The sequence below is a fragment of the Hyla sarda genome, chromosome 9 (genome assembly GCF_029499605.1).
Source record: "Hyla sarda isolate aHylSar1 chromosome 9, aHylSar1.hap1, whole genome shotgun sequence".
Taxonomy (NCBI): domain Eukaryota; kingdom Metazoa; phylum Chordata; class Amphibia; order Anura; family Hylidae; genus Hyla; species Hyla sarda.
Genome location: NC_079197.1, coordinates 36,327,380 through 36,354,975, shown reverse-complemented (window position 1 = coordinate 36,354,975; position 27,596 = coordinate 36,327,380). Strand labels below are relative to the sequence as shown.

The following is a 27,596-nucleotide window of genomic DNA, read 5'->3' as shown; positions in this document are numbered from 1 at the left end:
GGACAGTTCCTGAAATGGGCAGAGATGTCAGCAGAGAGCACTGTGTTCTAAAAAGAAAATAATTTCTTCTGTTGTATTCAGCAGCTAATAAGTACTGTAAGGATTAAGATTTCTTAATAGAAGTAATTTATAAATCTGTTTAACTTTCTGGCACCAGTTGATTTAAAAAAAAAAAAAAAATTTCCACCGGAGTACCCCGTTAAGTGCTGAGTGCTGCTGTATTGCATTGATGACTCTCTGTTGACCCCTATAACTTTCTTATTTTTCATATACTGGGCTGTATGAGGGCTCATTTTTGTGCAATGAGCTGTAACGGTCCCATTTGTATGTATATGAGATGTTCTGCTCACTTTTTTTTTTTTTTACCTTTTAATTTGAGATGTGATGCGAAAATTAGCAATTTTGGACTGATTTTTTTTGTTGGGGGAGCAGCAGCATATTCATATTTATTGAAACTCAGGGCATGCTGGGAGTTGTAGTTGTGTACTATATAGAGAGACATGTAAGGGCAGTGTGTCCTCTAGGGGTTAAAGGGGTACTTCGCCCCTAGACATCTTATCCCCTATCCAAAGGATAGGGGATAAGATGTCAGATCACCGGGGTCCCGCTGCTGGGGACCCCGGGGATCGCCGCTGCGGCACCCCGCTATCATTACTGCGCAGAGTGAGATCGCTCTGCACGTAATGACGGGCAATACAGGGGCCGGAGCATCGTTACGACATGGCTCCGCCCCTCGTGACGTCACGGCCCACCCCGTCAATACAAGTCTATGGGAAGGGGGAGTGGTGGTCATCACGCCCCCTGCCATAGACTTGCATTAAGGGGACGGGCCGTGATGTCATGAGGGGCGGAGCCATGACGTCACGCTGCTCCGGCCCCTGTATCGCCCGTCATTACGCACAGAGCGAACTCTGTAATGATGGCGGGGTGCCGCAGCGGCGATCCCCGGGGTCCCCAGCAGCGGGACCGCGGCGATCTAACATATTATCCCCTATCCTTTGGATAGGGGATAAGATGCCAGGGGCGGAGTACCCCTTTAAACCATTTGCCTGTGCCTAGTCATTCTTCTAAGTATGGTCCCTGCCTGGCGGTGACTTGCACCTAAATTGGGAGATTTGCTACTTTTTTTGCGACTTTTTGTCAAATAGTCGCAATGATAAATTCCTAACAATTGCATCCACTGACTCTGACTCCAATCTGTGCAGGATACTGTGCATGTGAACGTACCTTTTCACCACAAAAAAACATAGTTTCCCCCAATTGAGCTGCACTGAAAGTCAGAGAGCACAGTGGCCTCCATAATGAAGTGATCAAAAACCCAATTGTTCTGGATGAAGAAGATCCTGTGTGCAGTTGGAAGAAACTTCCAGAAGGTCAACCATCACTGCCATACTCCACCAATCTGGGCTTTACAGCAGAGGGGCCAACAAAGAAGACTCTCTTAAGTAAAACACACAGGAAAGATCACCTGGAGTTTGCAAAATGCACCTAAAGGATTCTCAGACTGTTAGAAAAAAGATTCTGTGGTCTGATGAAACCAAGATTATACTTTTTGGCCTCAATTCTAAGCATCATGTCTGGAGAAAACCAAGCACTGCTTATCGTCTTCCCATGACCATCCCTACAGTGAAGCATGGTGGTGGTAGCATCATGCTGTCGGGTGTCTTTCTGTGGCAATGACAGGGAGACTGTCAGGGTTAAAGGAAAGCTGAATGGAGCAAAGTACAAATATATTCTTGAACCTTGGAAAACTGATTCAGAGAGCTCTGGACCTCAGGCAGCGCTAAAGATTCACCATTCAACAAGACAATCGGGAAGATTTATCAAAACCTTTGTAGAGGAAGAGTTGTACAGTTGCCTATAGCAACCAGTCAGATCGCTTATTTCATTTTTCACAGGCCAATTTAAAAATGAAAGAAGCCATCTGATTGGTTGCTATGGGCAACTGCACCACTCTTCCTCTACACAGGTTTTGATAAATGTACCCCAATGAACATAAGCACACAGCCAAGGCAATATAGGATTGGCTTAGAGTCTATTCACACAGCACAATTTCCGCTTGCGGGATTCTGCCTCAACTTAAAGCCCATAGACTTCTATGGGATTTCGCACTCCCATTCACACTTCTGAATTTCCACTTGTGCAATACGGCTAGCGGAAATTCTGCAGTGTGCATAGACCCTTATGCTAGGTTCACACTGTGGAATCTCTGGGCACAAAATTTCCGGCCGGAGATTCCGAGTGCGGCCGGCACTGACTGAATCAGTCGGCGCTAGGACCGTGTGGACACTGCAGTCTCCAATAGACTGCAATGTGTTCCGCGAGCATTTCCGCCTGAAGAATGAGCAACGCCATTCTTTAGGCGGAAATTTCCAAGCGGATTTTCCATTCACATATTCCACTTCACAAATTCCGAAGTGTGAATTTATGAATGGAAACCCATTTACTACACTTTACATTTTAGTAAGCAGAATTTCTGCCTGCAATTTCAAAGTGGAATTGCTGGCGGAAATTCCATAGTGTGAACCTAACCTTAGGGACAACTCTGAGACAACTCCATTAGTGGTCCAGCTGGAGCCCTGACTTGAACCCAGTCGAACATCTCTGTTTGCTTCAGCTAAGTACAAGGTCTGAACACTTACGGTATGTCAATGCTATATGAAATTTTTCCCTTTTTACAGGGGTACTCCAGTGGAAAAAAAAAAAAATTTTCAAAATACACTGGTGCCAGAAAGTTAAACATATTTGTAAATGACTTCTATTAAAAAAAAACTCTTTACCCTTCCAGTACTTATTAGCAGCTGTAAGCTACAGAGGAAATTCTTTTCTTTTTTAATTTATTTTTTTGTCTTGTCCACTGTGCTCTCTGCTGACACCTGATACCCGTATCAGGAACTGTCCAGATACAGACAGAGGTGTCAGCAGAGAGCACTGTGGTCAGACAGAAAAGAAATTAAAAAAGAAAAGCATTTACTCTGTAGCATACAGCTACTAATAAGTACTGAAAGGATTGAGATTTTTAAATGGAAGAAATTTACAAATCTGTTTAACTTTCTGGCACCAGTTCATAAAAAAAAAAAAAAAAAAAAAAAAAAAAAAACTTTTTCCACCGGAGTACCCCTTTAACCTCTTAAGGACGCAGGGCATACCTGCGCCCGGTCCCGGTATTTAAAACAGGCTCACGCTGTGACCCCACATCACACCGGGTCGGTCCCGGCTGCTATTCATAGCCGGGACCCTGGGCTAACAGCGCATGGCACCAATCGTTGTGCCGCGCGTTATTAACCCTTCAACTTTGATCGCCGCACTGAAAATGAAAGTAAGCGCTTCCCGGCAGCTCAGTCGGGCTGATCGGGACTATAGCGATAAAATCGCGATGTCCCGATCAGCTAGGACGCGAGCGGAGGTCCCCTTACCTTGCTCCGTCGCGTCCGATCGGCGTTTGATTGCTCCAAGCCTGAGCACAAGGCTTGAGCAATCGAGCCCATATCTCGCTGATCCATGCAAAGCTATGGCTTTGCAGGGATCAGGGTAAAAGATCAGTGTGTGCAGTGTTATAGTCCCCTATGGGAGCTTTAACAATGCAAAAAAAAAGTGGAAAAAAAAAGTTAACAAAGGTCATTGAACCCCTTCCTTAATAAAAGTTTGAATCACCCCCCTTTTCATTTTTTCTTCAATTTTGTCGCACAATGATTTTTTTTTTCCGTTTCACACTGGATTTTTTGGCAAAATGAATAATGTCAATGGAAAGTAAAATTGGTGGCGCAAAAAATAAGCCATGATATGGAATTTTATGTTCAAAATTGAAAGAGTTATGATTTTTTGAAGGTGATGAGGAAAAAATGAAAATGCAAAAACGGAAAAATGCTGAGTCCTTAGCAAACTAACCAAGATTTCTAACAATCTGGAGTGCAGCATGATTGGGGGGGGACTTGAATTTTTATTTTATATTAGCTAAAGTCTGCAAAATGTGAAAAAGGTTAAAGGGTCTAAAAAACTTTCCGAACCCACTCTGTAAGTAGCAACGATATTATGTAACATGAGCTAAAGAGATGGAAAAGCTGCTGTTCTCCCAACATTGAGACTTCTGTACTAAGCGTGTTCCAACGCTTCTCACTATGGAATGCACTGTGCAGAGCATTCATACATCTTACACCTATGTACTCCTCAGCTCTGTACACAGTATGCACCCTCACCAGCCCCTCTCCGGTGGAGCTTAAAATCGAATACAGTGTTTCGCAACCAGGGTGCCTCCAGCTGTTGCAAAACTACAACTAGCAGCCCCTCTCCGGTGGAGCTTAAAATCGAATACAGTGTTTCGCAACCAGGGTGCCTCCAGCTGTTGCAAAACTACAACTAGCAGCCCCTCTCCGGTGGAGCTTAAAATCGAATAGTGTTTCGCAACCAGGGTGCCTCCAGCTGTTGCAAAACTACAACTAGCAGCCCCTCTCCGGTGGAGCTTAAAATCGAATACAGTGTTTCCCAACCAGGGTGCCTCCAGCTGTTGCAAAACTACAACTAGCAGCCCCTCTCCGGTGGAGCTTAAAATCGAATAGTGTTTCGCAACCAGGGTGCCTCCAGCTGTTGCAAAACTACAACTAGCAGCCCCTCTCCGGTGGAGCTTAAAATCGAATACAGTGTTTCCCAACCAGGGTGCCTCCAGCTGTTGCATAACTACAACTCGCAGCATGCCCGGACAGCCGAAGGCTGTCCGGGCATGCTGCGAGTTGTAGTTTTGCAACAGCTGGAGGCACCCTGGTTGGGAAACACTGATCTAATATATCTATGCCATAGCCTAGGACTTATTGTAATGGAAGCCAAGTAGGTTAAGCATGTTGTCAGAGGGCAAGAGGAAACCAAAAAAAAAAGAATAGAACTTTACTAACCTGTGTTGGAGGTTTGGAATGAAGAGGAAATGTTCAGGATGATCACTAAGGACAGAAACAAGTATCCTCCTGGAATACAGAAAGAGTCCATATGAAGCAGATACATTTTACGTGTGTATCCAGAATAAGCAGCTGTGTAGTGAAGCTGGAGCGAACTTACCAGCCATCTCCACAGTTATGTTATATCCTACATAAAGAACGACCAGTGTGGGACGCTTCACATTTCAGGCAGCAGCACTCTGACTACAACCCCTCCTCCACTCAGACCTTCCTCCTGCAACAAGTAGGTCTGGCATAGTGGGAAAAAAAATGGGGTTAGAAAATGTTCATGCCTTGCAGTGCTCTATAAGATATTATAATAAATGATATTATCATTTCTATACTCACTGCCTGTATTTTTGAGTCCTTTTTTTTTTTCTCATACTGATACCCGTGATAATATACTTTTCTATTACTGTTGCTCTTAAAAAAAATCGCACATTTTTTCACCAAATTAGTACGTTTAAAATCCCGCTATTTTGAAGACCTATAATTTTTTCATTTTCCGTATAAGCGGCGGTGTGACGGTTCATTTTTTGCGCCGTGATCTGTACTTTTCATTGATACCATATTTGCTTGTATAAAACTTTTAATACATTTTTTATACATTTATACATTATATATTTATAGATTATACATTTTGGAAATTTTCTTTTTACGTTCACGACGTTCACCGTACAGTATCATTAACATTTTATTTTAATAGGTCGGATATTTACGCACACGGCAATACCAAATATGTATATAAAATATTTTTTTTACACTTTTTGGGGGTGAAATAGGGAAAATGGGACAATTTACGTTTTTATTGGGGGAGGGAGTTTTTCAAATTTTTTTACTTTTATTTTTACACTTTAATAGTCCCCATAGGGGACTATTTATAGCAATCATTCGATTGCTAATACTGTTCAGTGCTATGTATAGGACATAGCACTGATCAGTATTATCGGTCATCTTCTGCTCCGGCCTGCTCGATCGCAGACCAGAGCAGAAAACCTGTGGAAGGCAGCGGAGGCAGGTAAGGGGACCTCCGTCTGCCGCTCTGGATGATCGGATTGCCGCGGCAGCGCTGCGGGCGATCCGATCATCTATTTCAGTGACCGCGATGCTGCAGATGCCGTGATCTGTGTTGATCATGTCATCTGAGGGGTGAATGGCGGACATCCACAATGTCCGCCATTACCGGCGGGTCCCTGGCTGCTATCAGAAGCCGGGACCTGCCGCGCATGACCCGAGCATCGCTCCGATGCTCGCGGTTATGCATAGGATGTAAATGTACGTCCTGGTGCGTTAAGTACCACCTCACCAGGACGTACATTTACGTCCGGCGTCGTTAAGGGGATATTGTGACTACGGCCGCGGACAATTGCTCGTTACCTCCTGTGGTTCCTATTCCCTTAATTTTTCTTTATCTACCAATTTGTAGATTTAATACAATGTCTATGGCTCATATTCGGAATATCGTCTTGGATCGTCTTTGTTGCACTTCCCTGCCCCTTTTGCAGCATGGTACCTCTTAAGGGTACAGTCACACAGGCATATTTCTTTTCAATAAGCCTACAAATATAGTGACCAATTCAATATGCAAACTCACTATGAGATTTTGAAAACAAGCATATAATCCTACAAAAAGACCTCACTTGGTAAAAAACAACATGCACAAATTCATGATTAAACATATAAATCATTATTGGATACACTAATAAATGACAGGAATCAATACCCCACATAAATCCCATAAAATGACATAAATGCACAAGACATGTTAAAAATACATAGGAGGGGGAACACAAGAACCAGCCATAAATCAATAAGGACTCCCCTATAAGGGATGTCTGGTATTGCACTACATAGCTAACAGTCACAGATCTCCAAGTAAGGGAAATAAATAATGTAAACTGAATAATGAAAGGGTATAATGACCCAATATAACTTCAAGGCAGGAGGTAGAGGACATGTAAACAGGATAAATGCCCATCAATCGATCAATACAAAAATACACCCCCTCACAACACTGCCCTGTAACAATATTGCACCCATTCCCCATGTAAACAGTGACTTACAAGTGCTAGTGCATGTGGCCGGTCACTTGCGTACCCCCCCGCCTCACCATCCAACGTGTTTTGCTGACCTGCTTTGTTCAGGAGCAGCGAGGTGGGGGTGTGGGAGTGACTGTATATAGCCCCTTGAATGGTAGAACACATGCGAATTACCGGGCGCTCCGTGCGCATCCACCGAAAGCGACCGTAAAGTTGGAAGTGCGCAACCGCCACGTCAGAGAGGCCGCATTACTGCGGCGTCTCCGAAGAGGCAGAGACACCCCCCGGCACCTCATCCACACAGAGCGCACGACGACACGGAACCATCTTGCAAGTGGGTAAAAGTATTGGCACAGCATAAAGTAGACCAAAAGGTAAGAAGATGGCATATAAATCAAAAGAAACATGATGAAAATATATATCAGATATCTATATTAACAACCAAAAGGAGTGGTGGAACCCATAATTGCTCATTAAAACTAAATATACAATATATAATTAAATACTTTTATACAACTACCGCCAAAGAAAAAAATATACATGTGAAATGAATATGATAAATTATTTGGTCTAATTACAAAAAAGGGTAAAAAAAAAAAAAAAAAGGAAAAAGGGTGTGCTGATAGTGTGTGGTTAAAAATTGGTAAATTCTATATATGAATGAAAATAAAACTGAAATGTATGTGTTTATACATACATACATATATATATATATATATATATATATATATATATATATATATATATAATGATGTCCAAAATTCATGAATAAATAATATATAATATATGGGCCACTAATAAATTCATATATATAATACAACTCATGAAATAAATAAATGTAATAAATTAACAAATAAATGTAAATGGTCCCAGGAGGGAGTGATAAAAAAAATACTGCACCACAAACGCAAACGTGAGAAAAAATAAATGAATAAAAAATAAAATAAAATTGCAATAAGTTTAAATTCATGGGGAAAGTAGATGAGTTGTTGAAGACATTCTTTCACTTCCAAAGGGCTGTATGATAAAAAAAAAAGGATAAATGATAAAAAAAATATATGTAGTAGCACATATCCATCCCAATACTATATGGTGCCTAAAATTTTTAGAAAAAACTATTATTCATCACTATAATTCCGCCTTATTGCAACCACCTTAGAAGGGACAATGTCACTTATATCAAGATGAGATGGAAAACTTGGACCCCCACTGCTTAAAATCATGCTAAAAGAAATCTATAAAACCTATATTATAGGAGCCAGAGCTCTAGTGGATTATAAAAAAAACTAGTAAAACTTAGTAGTTCATTAAGCCCCTAGGGCGACATTGTTTTCAGCAATTTAATCCACTTACATTCCGTCTGTGCAAGTCTCCTTCACATTTCCTCCTCTGGCACCAAGATGAATTTGGTCAATGCCCCTGAAGTATAGGAGCTTTTCCTGACAGTTCTGACATTTTCTGAAGTGACGTGGTATGGATTTTAATTTCTGCATCTCTTGATAATTATTCAGATCATTTCTGATGTCTCTGATGTGTTCTTGGGCCCTAGTGCGCAACTCCCTTGATGTCATTCCAACATATATTAGGCCACAAGGACACATCGCATAGTATATTACCGATGTCGTTCTACAACGATGTCGTTTATCGGATGGTCGATTTTCTACTCAAAGTCTCCTTTTGAATTGCAAAATGTTGATGTTCTGACCATTTGAGGGCAGATAGAACATGATCCACATGGATATGATCCCCACTTGGGACCACGTGATGAAAAGATAAACTGTGACTTCGGGGATACATAGTGACTCTACAGGGGTTTCAATGGAATAAATGTCCTTAATTCTCTATCTTGAGTTAGTATGGGCCAATATTTCTCTATAATATTCCCCATATCATGCCATTTCGTATGCAAATTTGTAATCAATCTTAGCTGCCCATCATCCTGTCTTGTTTTCTTTGGGTCAAGCAACTTTCGTCTACTCAATGCCTTTTCTTTGGCATAGCCACCAGATATATCTCTTGGCCGATATCCCCTCTGTAGGAAACGCTGACTTATTGTAGGTCATACTCACTTTCGTGATCACAGATCCTTCTTGTTCTCACAAATTGGCCATATGGGATGGCATGGATTGTGTCTGATGGATGGGAAGATTTGGCATGCAGTAAGGCATTGACACTTGTATCCTTGGGGAAGACCGTCGTGTGTAGACATCCAGATTCATCCGTAAAAATTATAGTGTCCAGAAAATCAATTGAATCCCTTTTTAATGACATGGGTGAGTCTGAAGTTTAAATCATTCTGGTTCAGATCTGAAATCGGAATTTTCAAGAATACTTTGTGAGCCTTGCCAAATAAATAAAACGTCATCGATAAATGGCATCCATGAAATAATATGACCATCCTCCATACCTTAATGGGTTAGAACACTTCTTTGTTCCCAATACCCAAAAAATAAATTTGCATATGACAGGGCACACGTCACCCCCATGGCCCCTCCACTTGTCTGAAGAAAGTACCTGTCCTTGAATAAGAAAAAATAGTGATGAAGCACAAACTTCAGTAAGTATAACAGTAATTCATGGAGGTTGGGATCCAAACCTCTCATTTGTAGAAAGTACCGGCTAGCAGTTAGGCCCTGATCATGGTCGATGCACGTGTTTAATTTTTCAACATCACATGATACTAAGTACATATCTTTCTGTAACACAACCCCATCAAGTATTTGAAGGACATCCCCTGAATCTTCTAAATCAGAAGTGTGAATGGGAGTGCGGAATCCCATACAAGAGTCTATGGGCTTTAATTTGCGGTGGAATTCCACTAGTGGAAATTCTGCCGTGTGAATAGATCCTAACTCTTTTATTATGTTTATTCTATAAGTGGAACATGGCTGTACCACTACACATAAATTCTTCATTCAAATCAACCGTGACTATGAGGTCAGAAGGTTCAATTTCTGTGTAAATTGCTTAAAGGGGTATTCCGGCCAAAGACATCTTATCCCCTATCCATCCATGTACGCCCCCTCTCATAGATATGATGTCATGAGGGGGCATGGCATGACATCATGTCTCCATTCCCGGAAACACAGAGGTTTCCAAGACTGGAGCATCAGCCCGGCATACAATGCGGGTGCTGCACAGAGATTGCGGGGGTCCCCAGTGGCGGGCCCCCCACGATCAGACATCTTATCCTCTATCCTTTGGCCTGAAAACCCTTTTAACTCTTAGAGTTTTATCTACTTGATTTATACAATTCCCTAATCTAGTAGGAAATCACACAGTGGGTGCGTCCTCATGATACAATACAGAACTGTGAGGAGCTTTGTCAGCTATAGTAAAATCTGGAGTCCATTGACCATAATTCTATGTCCACAGACTCAGGAACAAGCCAGGCATCTGTAATATGAGTAGTCCTGGTGAAAATGGCAGCAGTAAGACTCATTTACATCACATTTTCATCTACATTGGGTTCACATATATCAGTTGCATTTAGCTGTTTGTGCAAAAGACAATCTCAGCTGATGCCACAACTGATACCAAATGAAGTTGTCTTTAGGCATTATCTTCAGACAAAATTTTCAGGGTTGGATAGGAAAACGCGGCAAGACACGTCTACTTATCTGGCCAGTCTGGTGTGACACCCCAGATGCCCTGAACAATCCCATGATAACAATGAGATCAGTTCTAGAATACCACCCTGGAGGGAATTGGATCATCAGACATGCAGAAAAGGGGCCCTAGTATGTATGCCAGAGGGTTGCATTATCCATTATGCATTAACGAAGGGCAAAATGGCATCCTTGTATATGTAAGTACCCCATGAAAACGCATAAAGTAGTTTATGGTGGGTGATAGATGCCACTTTATGGCATCTATCACAGGCGTCTGTGTAAGAAAAAGATTCTAAAGGGGTCAGGCTGCCTGTAAAGGACAAGGAGTATTTACTGGTCTGATCCCTCGCTGCTGCCATTTCAAAGATGTCCAGGTGTCCTGATCCTGTCTGGACATGCAGGATATTTCTGTCCAGCAATGACCTACCTCCGACAGTGATTGGCATTTCATGCATGTCAAGATGGGGGCCATGAAAAGCTTCTGTAGGGAACCAGGCAGGGGAAGCCTGTATATTTTATGTATATTCTGTGTATTTTTATAATTTAAATGAGCCCTGTCAGAATAAAAAACTTTTTATATGTTGTACATGTTGGCAAAACATTAAAGGGGTACTCCCGTGGAAAACTTTTTTTTATTTATTTTTTTTAAATCAACTGGTGCCAGAAAGTTAAACAGATTTGTAAATTACTTCTATTAAAAAATCTCAATCCTTCCAGTACTTTTTAGGGGATATATACTACAGAAGAAATGCTTTTCTTTTTGGATTTCTCTGATGCCACGACCACAGTGCTCTCTGCTGACCTCTGCTGTCCATTTTTGGAACTGTCCAGAGCAGGAGAAAATCCCCATAGCAAACATATGCAGCTCTGAACAGTTCCTAAAATAGACAGCAGAGGTCACCAGAGAGCACTATGGTCGTAACCTCAGAGAAATCCAAAATGAAAAGCATTTCCTCTGTAGTATACAGCCCATAAAATGTATTGGAAGGATTAAGATTTTTTAATAAAAGTAATTATCAAATCTGTTTAACTTTCCGGCACCAGTTGATTTTAAAAAAAGTTTTCCACGGGAGTGCCCCTTTAACCTTTCTAATGTACTTCATAAAAAGTATGGAAATCATGGCTTATAGAAAAGACCACTAGGGGTGCCCATAACATCTAGGACATAGTCTGTCTGACTGCAGCATTATCTTTGTCCCAGCTGAAGCACAGGCTGGGACAAAGTCCAGTAAATGAGGGCGGGACTAGCACTCCTCTGTGCTCACTCCTGTCCTGTCTATCAGACTGCAGCATGAAAACATAGAGGAGGGGGTTACAGAGCAATCTGCAGTGACTGAATGAAGAGACCCAGCACAGCAGACTCAGGGAGGAAGTGAATGCATTGCGAGTAAGGGTAGGCTCAGTTCTTGCCTCAGACACACCCCTTCCTGAGCAGTGAATATCATAATGAGTGAGCAGCAGAACAGAGGAATTTTAAAGCCAAATACAGAAGCTAGACATGTAAAGCATCTGCATGGCCTAGTGTGTAACATATAAAAGCATCATTTTTTCCTGTGATATGACGGGCACACTTTAACCCCTCATGCACCAAACCCATTTTGGCCTTAAAGATGGGATAAGATGTTTGATTCTGGGGCTCCCTCCGCTGGGGACCCCTGCAGTCTAGCATGCAGTCGTCACACCCCCCTCCCTTAGACTTGCATTGAGGGGGCGGGGCGTGAGGTCACATGGGGGCGGAGTTGTGAGGTCATGATACTCTGTCCCCGTGGTCGGGAGGCATAACACTGAGAGCCTCTAGCGCTTCCAGCAGTGCTGACAGGTGGGTGCTGCATGCTAGATTGCATGGCCGGAGTACCCCTTTAAGGACAAGGACAATTTTATTTTAGCATTTTCTTTTTTTCCTCCTCGCCTTCTAAAAATCATAACTCTTTTAAATTCTTTCTCATTTTTCCGTATATGCGGAAGTATGAGGGCTCCTTTTTTGCACTGTGATCTGTACTTTTTATTGATACTATTTTGTTGATACTATTGTTTTGAACTTTTTTTTTTTTTTTTTTTTTTTTTTTTTTACACTTTTTATGTCCCCATTGTAATAGCACTGATCAGTGTTATCGGCAATCTTCTACTCTGGTCTAAGATCGAGCAGACCAGAGCAGAAGACTCCAGGAGATGGACGGAGGCAGGTGAAGGGGACCTCCGTCCACCATTTTAGATGAATGTATCCCCGCGGCAGCGCCGTGGGCAATCCGATCATCCAGTATAACGCCTGATCTATACAGATCACAGCACCTGAGGGGTTAATGGTGGACATCAGCACGATCGCTGATGTCCGTCATTACCAGGGGGTCCCTGGCTGTTAATAGCAGCCGGAACCTGCTGTGCATGATGCAAGCACCAGTCCGTCATGTACGTTAAGTACTACCGCACCATGACCTACATTTAGGTCATATGTTGTTAAGGGGTTAAAGTGGCGTATAGAGTCTTACAAGCCATGCCGTTTTTCCATGGGAAAAGAATATGTAGACACTTGATCAATAATGCCACCCACTGGCGGTAGCTTCTCTTAAAATCAATGTGCCTGACCCTTACAGAACCCTAAAATGTCATTAAGGCTTATATGCCAAACCAGAATCTCCTCCAGAAGGCAAAGTAACCCATTTGTAGACACTATCGCATAATAAGTAAAATGTAAAATTAGAAAAACATCACCAAAACATAAGCATTTGTTTCTTTACTTCTCTGTTTCATCTTGTTGTGAAATAGTTAAACATAGAATTAGACAGTGTCCAATTTATCAAAAACAGTTAAATTGTCTATGTTGCCCATGGCAACCAATCAGGGAGAAGTTCATGGAAATCATGGAAAGTTTATTGTGAAATATTAAATAGAATAAAACTAATGCAGGTTTTGGTGGCATATTTATTGTGTTCAGTTGCATAATCATAACCCTTTCACTTTTGTACCTAAAAATCCATATGATGGCTTATTTTTTGGGCCACCAATTCTACTTTGTAATGACATTAGTCATTTTACCCAAAAATCTACAGCAAAATGGAAAAAAAAATAATTGTGCGACAAAATTGAAGAAAAAACAAAATTTTGTAAAATTTGGGGGCTTCCGTTTCTCCGCAGTACATTTTTCGGTAAAAATGACACCTTATTATTCTGTAGGTCCATACGATTAAAATGATACCCTACTTATATAGGTTTGATTTTGTCGTACTTCTGGAAAAAATCATAACTACTTTTTATATGTTTAAAATTGTCATCTTCTGACCCCTATAACTTTTTTTTAATTTACTGCGTATGGGGCAGTATGAAGGCTCAATTTTTGCGCCATGATCTGAAGTTTTTAGCGGTACCATTTTTGTATTGATCGGACTTTTCGATCGCTTTTTATTCATGTTTTCATTATATCAAAAGTCACCAAAAACACGTGATTTTGGACTGTGGAATTTTTTTGCGCGTACGCCATTGACCCTGCGGTTTAATTAATGATATATTTTTATAGTTTGGACAATTACACACGCGACGATACCACATATGTTTATATTTATTTATATGTTTTGTTTTTTTTATGGGAAAAGGGGGGTGATTTGCACTTTTATTAGGGAAAGGGTTAAATCACATTTATTAACTTTTTTTAAACTTTTTTTTGCAGTGTTATAGCTCCCATAGGGGGCTATAACACTGCACACACTGATCTTTTACACTGTGTTATCGGCGTTCGATTGCTCAAGCCTGCATCTCAGGCTATGAGCAATCAATTGCCGAACGGACGGGCCAGAGGAAGGTAAGAGGACCTCCGCTCGTGTCCCAGCTGATCGGGACACCGCATTTTCACTGCAGTGGTTCTGATCAGCCCCACTGAGCAGCCGGGAACCTTTTACTTTCGTTTTAGACGCAGCCTTCAACTTTGAACGCTGCGTCTAAAGGGTTAATAGCGTGCGGCACTGCAATCGCTACCGCGTGCTGTGCTGTTAGCCCCAGGTCCTGGCTTCAGTTACATGCCGGAACCGACCCGATATGACACAGGGTCATCGCGGGAGCCGGCCAAGGATATTAATATACGTCCTTGGTTGTTAAGGGGTTAAAAGGGCTTCTCAAAAATGAAAGAAGCAATCCGATTGGTTACTATGGACAACTGGTTGACTTTTCCTCTACACAGGTTTTTAAGCAATTTTTGGTTGTTTTGGGCCAAAATTTTCAGAACAAATGCCATACCCTCAACATGCTGGAATACAGCTTGTATACCATTGTATACAAGGGGGGCTTTTTTTTTTTTTTTTTTTTTACAAAAATGCCAAGTGTAATTCCAGCCTAAATCCACTACAGTGAACATTCTGGTCTTAGTAAATCTCTCCTCTAAATTACTTTCTCAATTAATTTCTAGGTTAAATGTTTCCTTAAAATGGGTGTCCATTTTGTTGGAAAGGTGGCAGGCTATTGCACTGCTGAGACCCCCAGCAATTAATCTAATCTGCAGGGAACCTGATGTCAAGTGTTCCGTTTCTCTTTAGTACCACTAGAGGACAAATACAAAGCAATGAGCTATCTGAGTACTGCATGACTAGCATGGGTCCTCCAGAGTGAGAGATACTCTTTTTAGTCTCACTCCAATCTGGCTAACTGATGGAGGTTCCAAATAAGGGACACCTCTCTATAAAATATGAATATTTGGTAAACCCTTTACCAAAAATATTTGGTAAAGGGTTCCACAAACCAGACCAAATACATAAAAAAATATTGGCTTGTGTACTTAAAGGGGTACTCCGCCCCTAGACATCTTATCCCCTATCCAAAGGATAGGGGATAAGATGTCTGATCGCGGGGGTCCAACCACTGGGGACCCCCGCGATCATGGCTGCGGCACCCCAGTCATCCCGTGCACGGAGTGAACTTCGCTCCATGCCGGATGACTGGCGATGCGGGGCGGAGGCTCGTGACGTCACAGCCACGCCCCGCTCGTGATGTCACAGCCACGCCCTCTCAATGCAAGTCTATGGGAGGGGGCGTGATGCACGCCCCCTCCCATAGACTTGTATTGAGGGGGCGTGGTCGTGACGTCACGAGCGGGGCATGATCGTGATGTCAAGAGCCTTCGGCACTGCACCTGACGCTCTAAACAATCGTCGGGTGCAGCAGAGAGATCACGGGGGTCCCTAGCTGTGGAACCCCCGCCATCAGACATCTTATCCCCTATACTTTGGATAGGAGATAAGATGTCTATGGGCAGAGTACCCCTTTAACAGTGTCCAACATAACATTCTTTGATGCCACCTAAAATCTCTTCATCTTCAGATTTGACCCCGTTTCAGTTTTGTAGTTTTTTCTTTGATGCAAAGTCAGCATTTTGGTTTTCGTTTTAATGAGGTTGTCCCATTGATAATCATTTATGGCCCATGTGATGTAAGCAAAATGCCTGACAGGTGTGGGGGCCTTCATTTATAAAAAAAAAAAACAGTGGCCCAAATTTACCAATTCCCATATTACAGTTCAGTGTGGAAGTGGCCATGCTTTCGGCACGCTTTCAAAAGAGAGCCATGTGCAAGCCTTGCAACCTCACATATATATTAGAGAGGGCAACAGCTGGAGATCACTAAATGGACCTTTATGGAATATCTTTGGGAAATATGTGGCTCTATTAGGTCAAGTTGTCAGATTTTTGGATTTACTGTCGTCTTAGAGCATACCATTATAGTTGTGGAGTACAATTCACTGGCTGTATTAACAAATTTACTACATCATTAATACGTATTATCTAGATGAAATTCACAAAATTTGTTTCTTCTTTTGACTGTTTTGTTTACGGAAACTTTAAGACAACACCATACACTTATCGGCATGTTTTAGTCAGTTAAAAAAATTCGACATCACAGTAAAAGTACTTGGCGAGTGCATTTATGAGTGTGCGTATATAAAGTGGATCTCGAGGCAGCGCACGCACTAATAAGTTGCTTACATTCTTCACATTTTTATGTCTTCCATAAACAAAAGTCTGGCCAGAGACGTGTATCTAGTTGGGATTTTGATTACAGGATTATACTAAATCAAGAAGACCAGGTATATCGTCCACTGCTCAAAAAATAAAGGGAACACTTTTTTTTTTTTTTTTTATAAATCAACTGGTGACAGAAAGTTAAACAGATTTGTAAATTAACAGTGTGAATTCGGGTAGAAAACAGACATGGTGCACATCTACAATCTTGCATAATGATCTGATTGCTTCTCAGCATAATATCAAAAACTAACAGGTTGTTAGTATACATTTTTGATCAAAAAGTACAAGCCCCCTCGCCACGTCAAGGCCACCTATTTAGAGTGGGTCCCTAACGTCCCTAGCATAAAATGGCGCAGCACCGGGCGGCGACCACCGCCGCAACACCAATGCCCACAGGGGGGAACGACCCACCGGCAGAGCAGCCCCAATGCCCACAGGGGGGAACGACCCACCGGCAGAGCAGCCCCAATGCCACTCCAACCAGTCTATGGGCCGTGGGCCGCAGGCCGCACACACCCCCCCCCCCCCGCAGACACGGCAGCAACGGACGCCGCACAGCACCACACCACACCACACCACAGTGAACAAGGTCTAATAGCTCACTTACCATACTCTCCCAGTCAGACTGGGAGGCTGCTAGGAAAGAAATGACCCATGTGTAGCTAACTACTACTTATATAGGGTTGGGCTGAGGGGTTGGGGAAGAGTGCAGCACATGTTAAAACAAAAAAAAAAAGGAGGGGATAGAAATCACAGTGTGAATTCGGGTAGAAAAACAGACATGGTGCACATCTACAATCTTGTATAATGATCTACTTGCTTTTCAGCATAATATCAAAAACTAACAGGTTGTTAGTATACATTTTTGATCAAAAAGTACAAGCCCACTCGCCACGTCAAGGCCACCTATTTAGATTCCTAGTAGCCTCCCAGTCTGACTGGGAGAGCATGGTAAGTGAGCCATTACACCTTGTTCACACTGGTGTGGTGCTGGGCGGCGTCCGTTGCTGCCGTGGCGCTGTGTCTGCGGGCGGGTGCGGCCCATAGACTGGTTTGAGTGGCATTGGGGCCGCTCTCCAAGTGGGTCGTTCCCCCCCGTGGACACTGGTGTCGCGGCGGTGGTGGTCGCCGCCCAGTGCTACGCCATTTTATGCTAGGGACGTTGGGGACCCACTCTGAATAGGTGGCCTTGACGTGGCGAGTGGGCTTGTACTTTTTGATCAAAAATGTATACTAACAACCTGTTAGTTTTTGATATTATGCTGAGAAGCAATTAGATCATTATACAAGATTGTAGATGTGCGCCATGTCTGTTTTCTACCTGAATTCACACTGTGATTTCTATCCCCTCCTTTAACCCCTTCCCGCTATTGGACGTATGCATACGTCCAGGCGAACTACACGTTCGCGCAAATGGACGTATGCATACGTCCAAGCGATCTCCTGCTCTGCCGCGGGCAGCGCAGAAGATCGCGGGTGGGACTCAGCTGTCAATCACAGCCGGAGTCCCACCGCAGCTGCCGGGGCCGTGATCGCGCCGGTCCCGGCAGCATTAACCCCATAGATGCCGTGATCAGTTCTGATCACGGCATCTATGGTGTTTGCAGGGGGAGCGCTCTCCCCCTGCCCATCAACGGCGGCTCCGTGATAAAATAAGGGGGATCGAGGGTGTCCAAGACACCCTCGATCCCCCTTGAAGAGATAGGAGGGAGGTGGCAGGGTTGCCACCCCTCCTATCCCTGCTATTGATCGGCAGAGCGACCGACCAATAGCAGACTGGGGGCGTGGGGGTTAAAGTTCGGTTCCCCCCCGCTATGCCCACCCATCGGTGTCCGGGCACAGCGGGGGCAACCGTGTAGTAGCGGCGGCGGCAGCGGCGGTCACTTACCCGGCGGCGGCGGCTGTGATCATGGCGGCGGTGGAGGTGAGTATGGCGTCGCGTGTCCGGGAGTCTGTTGCCTAGCAACATCTGCAGGGCGACAGTTTGGAGAGTGGTCTCTAAACTGTGGCCCTCCAGATGTTGCAAAACTACAACTCCCACCATGCCTTGACAGCTGTTTGCTGTGTTGGCATGCTGGGAGTTGTAGTTTTGCAAGATTTAGAGGGGTTCAGGCTAGAGATCCCTGACAGTGATCTCTAAACTGTAGCCCTCCAGATGTTACAAAACTACAACTCCCAGCATGCCCAGACAGCAGTTTGCTGTCTTAGCATGCTGAGATTTGTAGTTTTGCAACATCTGGAGGGCCACAGTTTAGAGACCACTGTCAGTGATCTCCATACTGAACCCCTCTAAATCTTGCAAAACTACAACTCCCAGCATTCAGGAACAGCAAATGGCTGTCTCGGCATGCTGGGAGTTGTACTTGCGTGCCTCCAGCTGTTGCATAACTACATCTCCCAGCATTCCCTTTGGCAATCAGTACATGCTGAGAGTTGTAGTTCTGCAACAGCTGGAGGCACACTGGTTGGGAAATACCGAGTTAGGTAATAGGTTCTATTACCTAACTCAGTATTTTCCAACCAGTGTGCCTCCAGCTGTTGCAAAACTACAACTCCCAGCATGCACGTTCTGTCAGTGCATGCTGGGAGTTTTAGTTTTGCCCCCCCCCCCTCCCATATGAATGGACAGGTTACATTCACACTGGCGGCGGATTACAGTGAGTTCCCTGCTTCAAGTTTGAGCTGCAGCCGCAGCTCAAACTCCTAGCGGGAGACTCAGTGTAATCCGCCGTCAGTGTGAATGTAACCTAAAAACACTACACTACACTAACATAAAATAAAGAGTAAAACGCTACATATACACACGTACACTGCCCCCCCCCCCCTACAACCCCCCCTTCCCCCCCAATAAAAATGAAAAACGTATCCTACAGCAGTGTTTCCAAAATGGAGCCTCCAGCTGTTGCAAAACAAAAACTCCCAGCATTTCCGGACAGCCATTGACTGTCCAAGCATGCTGGGAGTTTAGCAACAGCTGGAGGCACCCTGTTTGGGAATCACTGGCGTAGAATACCCCTATGTCCACCCCTATGCAAATCCCTAATTTAGGCCTTAAATGCGCATGGCGCTCTCACTTTGGAGCCCTGTCGTATTTCAAGGCAACAGTTTAGGGCCACATATGGGGTATCGCCGTACTCGGGAGAAATTGGCTAACACATTTTGGGGGGGCTTTTTCTCCTTTTACCCCTTATAAAAAGGTAAAGTTGGGTCTACACCAGCATGTTAGTGGAAAAAAAAAACATTTTTGTACACTAACATACTGGTGTTGCTCCATACTTTAAAATTTCACAAGCGGTAAAAGAAAAAAAGCCTCCAAAATTTGTAACGCAATTTCTCCTGAGTACGGAGATACCCCATATGTGGGCGCAAAGTGTTCTGCAGGCGCACAACAAGGCCCAGAAGGGAGAGTGCACCATGTAAATTTGAGGTCTAAATTGATGATTTGCACAGGGGTGGCTGATTTTACAGCGGTTCTGACATAAGTGCAGAACAATAAATACCCACATGTGACCCCATTTTGGAAACTACACCCCTCACAGAATGTAATAAGGGGTACAGTGAGCATTTACACCCCACAGGTGTCTGACAGATCTTTGAAACAGGGGTCTGTGAAAATGAAAAATATTTTTTTTTAATTTGCACAGCCCACTGTTCCAAAGATCCGTCAAATGCCAGTGGGGTGTAAATTCTCCCTGCACCCCTTATTACCTTCCGTGAGGGGTGTAGTTTTAAAAATGGGGTCACATGTGGGGGGGTCCACTGTTCTGGCACCACGGGGGGCTTTGGAAATGCACATGGCCAAATTCTCTCTCCAAAAGCTCAATGATGCTCCTTCTCTTCTGAGCATTGTAGTTCGCCCCCAGTGCACTTCACGTCCACTTATGGGGTATTTCCATACTCAGAAGAGATGGGGTTACAAACTTTGGGGGGTATTTTCTGCTGTTATCCATTGTAAAAATGTAAAATTTGGGGGAAAACAAGCATTTTAGTGTAAAAAAAATAACTTTTTTTTTTACATATGCAAAAGTCGTGAAACACCTGTGGGGTATTAAGGTTCACTTTACCCCTTGTTACGTTCCCCAAGGGGTCTAGTTTCCAAAATGGTATGCCATGTGGTTTTTTTTTTCTGTCCTGGCACCACAGGGGCTTCCTAAATGCGGCATGCCCCCAGAGCAAAATTTGCTTCCAAAAAGCCAAATGTGACTCCTCTTCTGAGACCTGTAGTGCGCCAGCAGAGCACTTTTCATCCCCATATTGGGTGTTTTCTGAATCGGGAGAAATTGGGCTTCAAATGTTGGCAGGTATTTTCTGCTATTACCTTTTTTAACCCCTTAAGGACCGGAGGTTTTTCCGTTTTTGCATTTTCGTTTTTTGCTCCTTGCCTTTAAAAAATCATAACTCTTTCAAATTTACACCTAAAAATCCATATGATGGCTTATTTTTTGCGCCACCAATTCTACTTTGTAATGACGTCAGTCATTTTGCCCAAAAATCTATGGTGAAGCGGGAAAAAAAATCATTGTGCGACAAAATTGAAAAAAAAAACGCTGTTTTGTAACTTTTGGGGGCTTCCGTTTCTACGTAGTACATTTTTCGGTAAAAATGACACCTGATATGTATTCTGTAGGTCCATACGATTAAAATGATACCCTACTTATATAGGTTTGATTTTGTCGGACTTCTGGAAAAAATCATAACTACATGCAGGAAAATTAATACGTTTAAAATTGTCATCTTCTGACCCCTATAACTTTTTTATTTTTCCGTGTATGGGGCGGTATGAGGGCTCATTTTTTGCGCCGTGATCTGAAGTTTTTAACGGTACCATTTTTGCATTGATAGGACTTATTGATCACTTTTTATTCATTTTTAAATGATATAAAAAGTGACCAAAAATGCACTATTTTGGACTTTGGAATTTTTTTGCGCGCACGCCATTGACCGAGCGGTTTAATTAATGATATATTTTTATAATTCGGACATTTCCGCACGCGGTGATACCACATATGTTTATTTTTATTTTTATTTACACTGTGTTTTTTTTTTTATTGGAAAAGGGGGGTGATTCAAACTTTTAATAGGGGAGGAGTTAAATGATCTTTATTCACTTTTTTTTTTCACTTTTTTTTTGCAGTGTTATAGGTCCCATAGGGACCTATAACACTGCACACACTGATCTTCTATGTTGATCACTGGTTTCTCATAAGAAACCAGTGATCAACGATTCTGCCGGATGACTGCTCATGCCTGGATCTCAGGCACTGAGCAGTCATTCGGCGATCGGACAGCGAGGAGGCAGGTAGGGGCCCTCCCGCTGTCCTGTCAGCTGTTCGGGATGCCGCGATTTCACCGCGGCTATCCCGAACAGCCCACTGAGCTAGCCGGGATGCTTTCGGTTTCACTTTAGACGCGGCGTTCAACTTTGAACGCCGCGTCTAAAGGGTTAATAGCGCGCGGCACAGCGATCAATGCCGCGCGCTATTAGCCACGGGTCCCGGCCGTTGTTAGAGGCCGGGCCCGAGCCGCTATGACGCGGGGCCACGCCGTGGCCCCGCGTTATAGATCGGGAGTGGACACATGACGTTCCAGTACGTCATGTGTCCTTAAGGGGTTAAAAATGTTAAATTTTTGCTAAACCAAGCATTTTTGGTAAAAAAAAAAATTTTTTTTTACATATGCAAAAGTCGTGAAACACCTGTGGGGTATTAAGGTTCACTTTATCCCTTGTTACGTTCCTCAAATGGTCTAGTTTCCAAAATGGTATGCCATGTGTTTTTTTTTGCTGTCCTGGCACCATAGGGGCTTCCTAAATGCGACATGCCCCCCGAGCAAAATTTGCTCTCAAAAAGCCAAATATGACTCCTTCTCTTCTGAGCATTGTAGTTCGCCCGTAGTGCACTTCAGGTCAACTTATGGGGTACCTCCATACTCAGAAGAGATGGGGTTACAAATGTTGGGGGGTATTTTCTGCTATTAACCCTTGCAAAAATGTGAAATTTGGGGGGAAACACACATTTTAGTGAATTTTTTATTTTATTTATTACATATACAAAAGTCATGAAACACCTGTGGGGTATTAAGGCTCACTTAATTCCTTGTTACGTTCCTCAAGGGGTCTAGTTTCCAAAATGGTATGCCATGTGTTTTTTTTTTTTTGCTGTTTTGGCACCATAGGGGCCTCCTAAATGCAACATGCCCCCCAAAAACCATTTCAGAAAAACGTACTCTCCAAAATCCCCTTGTCGCTCCTTCGCTTCTGAGCCCTCTACTGCGCCCGCCGAACAATTTACATAGACATATGAGGTATGTGCTTACTCGAGAGAAATTGGGCTACAAATTCAAGTATAAATTTTATCCTTTTACCCCTCTACAAGAACATGCAAGTGTAAAAAATGAAGATTTTGAATTTTCTCCTTCACTTTGCTGCTTTTCCTGTGAAACACCTAAAGGGTTAAAACACTTACTGAATGTCATTTTGAATACTTTGAGGGGTGCAGTTTTTGTAATGGGGTCATTTATGGGGCATTTCTAATATGAAGACCCTTCAAATCCACTTCAAACCTGAACTGGTCCATGAAAAATAGCGAGTTTGAAAATTTTGTGAAAAATCGTAAGCCCTCTGATGTCTTCCAATAGTAAAAACTTGTCAATTTTATGATGCAAACATAAAGTAGACAGATTGTATATGTGAATCCAAAAAAAAAATATTTGGAATATCCATTTTCCTTACAAGCAGAGAGCTTCAAAGTTAGAAAAATGCAAAATTTTCAATTTTTTCATCAAATTTGGGGATTTTCACCAAAAAAGGATGCAAGTTACCACAAAAATTTACCACTATGTTAAAGTAGAATATGTCACGAAAAAACAATCTCGGAATCAGATTGATAAGTAAAAGCATTCCAGAGTTATTAATGTTTAAAGTGACAGTGGTCAGATGTGCAAAAAAGGGCTGCGTCCTAGAGGTGAAAATGGGCTGTGTCCTTAAGGGATTAAACAACACAATTGAACTCCAAGTCAATCCCACTTCTGTGAAATCACACTGTCCACTCAGACAACAGGTGGAAATTATAGACAATTAGCAAGACACCCCCAATAAAGAAGTGGTTCTGCAGGTGGTTACCACAGACCCCTTCTCAGTTCCTATGCTTCCTGGCTGATGTTTTGGTCACCATGGGTGTTCACCAAGACAGGCAGAATGTGGTCAGCAGAGGACAACACAAGGACATAGTAAGCCAGGGATCAGAACCATGAGTTGAACAATATGTACGATACAACAAGTCCAAAGAGGTGAAACAGGAGCAGAATCAAGGAGTCTATGCCTAGGTCATGGCAAAGGTCATGGGATCAATACAATCACAATACAATAAATGCATTAATATGCAGGTGAGGAGTAAATGTAGATTCTCCTTCAAAGAGTAACTGTCACCAAATAAAACTTTTAATTTACTGTTCCTTGTGTAATTAGCAGACACTTTCCCATTCACTTGCTTTTAACCCCTTAAGGACTCAGGGTTTTTCAGTTTTTGCATTTTCATTTTTTCCTCCTTACCTTTTAAAAATCATAACCCTTTCAATTTTCCACCTAAAAATCCACATTATGGCTTATTTTTTGCTTCACCAATTCTACTTTGCAGTGACATTAGTCATTTTACCCCAAAATCCACGGCAAAACGCGCAAAAAATCATTGTGCGACAAAATTGAAGAAAAAACGCCATTTTGGGGGCTTCCGTTTCTACGCAGTGCATATTTCGGTAACAATTACACCTTATCATTATTCTGTAGGTCCATACGGTTAAAATGGTCCATACTGTATACCCTACTTATATAGGTTTCATTTTGTCGCACTTCTGGAAAAAATCATAACTACATGCAGGAAAATGTATACATTTAAAAATGTCCTCTTCTGACCCCTATAACTTTTTTATTTTTCCACAGTCAGGGAAGTATGAGGGTTAATTTTTTGCGCCATGATCTGAAGTTTTTATCGGTACCATTTTTGTTTTGATCTGACTTTTTGATCACTTTTTATTCATTTTTTAATGGTATAAAAAGTGACCAAAAATACGCTATTTTGGACTTTGGAATTTTTTTGCACGTACGCCATTGACCGCGCGGTTTAATTAACAATATATTTTTATAGTTCGGACATTTATGCACGCGGCGATACCACATATGATTCTTTTTATTTTTATTTACACAGTTTTATTTTTTTTTATGGGAAAAGGGGGGTGATTCAAACTTTTATTAGGGAAGGGGTTAAATGATCTTTATTAACACGTTTTTTTAACTTTTTTTTGCAATATTATAGCTCCCATAGGGGGCTATAACACTGCACACACTGATCTTTTACACAGATCACTAGCGTGTATGATCACGCCTGTGATCAGTGTTATTGGCGCTTGACTGCTCCTGCCTGGATCTCCGGCACGGAGCAGTCATTCGCCGATCAGACACCGAGGAGGCAGGTAAGGGCCCTCCCGGTGTCCTGTAAGCTGTTCGGGATGCTGCGATTTCACCCGCCTGGACCGACCCGAACAGACAACAACTGCGTGACCCCGCGGCATATCGCGGGAGCAGGCGGAGGGCGTAAATATACGTCCTTCGTCGTTAAAGGGTTAAAATTATCAACATAAAGATGTTTAAAATGTAATGGAAAAAACTGCCACTAGGTGGCTCTGTTCTATTCCCTGCCACAATTAATACAGTGAGTTTGGTCTCCTCCCGGAGTCCAAACTCAGGAAGTGCTTCTCTGCACTGAGCTTGATTAACAGCTGCACAGAGCCTAACTGAAACATGCACAGAGCCTCATTGAAACATGCATAAAGCCTCACTGAAAGATGCACAGAGCTTGAGGTCACAGCACTGCAACAATGTGAGGGCGGAAGTGCTCCCCCAGCAGGCTTCAGTGATGTCATGCCTGCTGGGAAACACCCACTTCTCCTGCTGGGAGATTGCACTATGTGAACAACAATAAAGGAATTATACAGAGCTTTTTAAAGTTCTGAAATTTTCTTAAAGGACATCTGCAGCATTACAAACACTTATCCCCTATCCTCAAGATAGGGGATAAGTGTTTGATCGCGAGAAGTCCGAACGCTGGGCCCCCCGGCGATCTCCTGTATGGGGCCGCGGCTCTCCCGTGCAGGGGGCGTGCCAGCCGCAGCATGACGTTGCGGCCGGCACACCTCCTCCATACATCTCTATGGGAGATGCGGGGAGGCAGCATTCGTGCCTTCCCGCATCCCCCATAGAACTGTATGGGGACGGGGAGGAGACGGGGCATCACCATGAGCGGCGTCCCGTTAGGGAGATCGGGGGGGTCCCAGCGGTTGGACCCCCACGATCAAACACATCCCCTATCCTGTGGATAGGGGATAAGTGTAATGCCGCTGCAGTTGTCCTTTAAGGGTGGGAGCAGTGTTATGAGTAGATAGGGAACATAGCCTGAGCTGGTTTAGAAAAGTTAATTTGGTGACAGGTACTTTTTAAATACATTTTTGCAGGCAGATAATTGTGGTAGAGGGTGTGATGCAGGGCAGATGGAATTACCCTAGGGGCAGATGACATTAACCACTTGTTTTCATGATGCAAGGGTGTGGTTTATCCTCAATACCACCCGAGGTATACCACTAGATCCTTGGCTAGGCACTGGGGCAATAATGACTCTGACTCTGACTACCAACGGTAGCTTTACTGAGTTAGACAGGTGGAATAGTCTCTATACAGCTTAGCCAGGCCCACGGAGGGGACCAGTGACTTCAGAGACCTTAGGGCTTGCTGGGACTTGTAGTGGACTGGGAAAATTTGGATGCAGGCTACACTGAAGGCAGGTTGACTTTAACTGACTTGACTGAGACTGACTATACCCTGTTTGTTGCTTACCAGGCTTTGTCTGGGACCTGGGGGTTGTGGACTTGTAGACTTGAGGCCTCCTCTGGACCTCAGACACACTCTTAGGACTTGACTGCAGCAAAGACTTAACTGAAAATCAAGAGAGCGAGCTAGCTCCTCCCAGGAATTACATGGGGGAGACTAGGAGGGGTCCCATAGGTCACCCTAAGGTCACATGGTCACTGACACCTCACTGGGTTACAATCACATGACACTGGTTCTTAAAGCTATAACACAATACAAGTATAATACACTGGATAACATATATATAAAAGTGAATACAGAAGGGGTACAGGTGCAGGGGGCCCAGGGGACACTGCAGGGAGGCTGCCTGACTGGGCAGCTAGGGTACAGGGGTACTGTTACGCCGAGCGCTCCGGGTCCCTTCTCTTCCCCGGAGCGCTCACGGCGTCTCTCTCCCTGCAGCGCCCCGGTCAGACCCGCTGACCGGGAGCGCTGCACTGACATTGCCGGCGGGGATGCGATTCGCATAGCGGGACGCGCCCGCTTGCGGATCGCATCCCAAGTCATTTACCCGTTCCGGTCCCCGGCTGTCATGTGCTGGCGCGAGCGGCTCCGCTCTCTAGGGCGCGCGCGCGCCAGCTCTCTGAGACTTAAAGGGCCAGTGCACCAATGATTGGTGCCTGGCCCAATTAGCTTAATTAGCTTCCACCTGCTCCCTGGCTATATCAACTCACTTCCCCTGCACTCCCTTGCCGGATCTTGTTGCCTTGTGCCAGTGAAAGCGTTTAGTGTTGTCCAAGCCTGTGTTACCTGATCTCCTGCTATCCATATTGACTACGTACCTTGCCGCCTGCCCCGACCTTCTGCTACGTCTGACCTTGCCTCCGCCTAGTCCTTCTGTCCCACGCCTTCTCAGCAGTCAGCGAGGTTGAGCCGTTGCTAGTGGATACGACCTGGTTGCTACCGCCGCAGCAAGACCATCCCGCTTTGCGGCGGGCTCTGGTGAACACCAGTAGCCACTTAGAACCGGTCCACCGGCACGGTCCACGCCAATCCCTCGCTGACACAGTGGATCCACAACCTGTAAGCCGAATCGTGACAGTAGATCCGGCCATGGATCCCGCTGAGGTGCCGCTGCCAAGTCTCGCTGACCTTACTACGGTG

At 43.7% G+C, this 27,596-nt stretch overlaps 1 protein-coding gene across 1 annotated transcript in view; it reads right to left on the bottom strand.

Annotated features, from left to right (window-relative positions):
• Positions 1-5,164, bottom strand: part of PTGS1 (prostaglandin-endoperoxide synthase 1) — a 90,313-nt gene extending 85,149 nt beyond the window's left edge. The window contains exons 1-2 of the mRNA XM_056537954.1: positions 5,047-5,164; positions 4,887-4,955 (exon numbers count right to left, since the gene is read on the bottom strand). Coding sequence (XP_056393929.1) covers positions 4,887-4,955; positions 5,047-5,053 — 76 coding nt within the window. The 5' untranslated portion in view covers positions 5,054-5,164. The remainder of the gene's footprint in view (positions 1-4,886; positions 4,956-5,046) is intronic.
• Between the last annotated feature and the right edge of the window lie 22,432 nt (positions 5,165-27,596).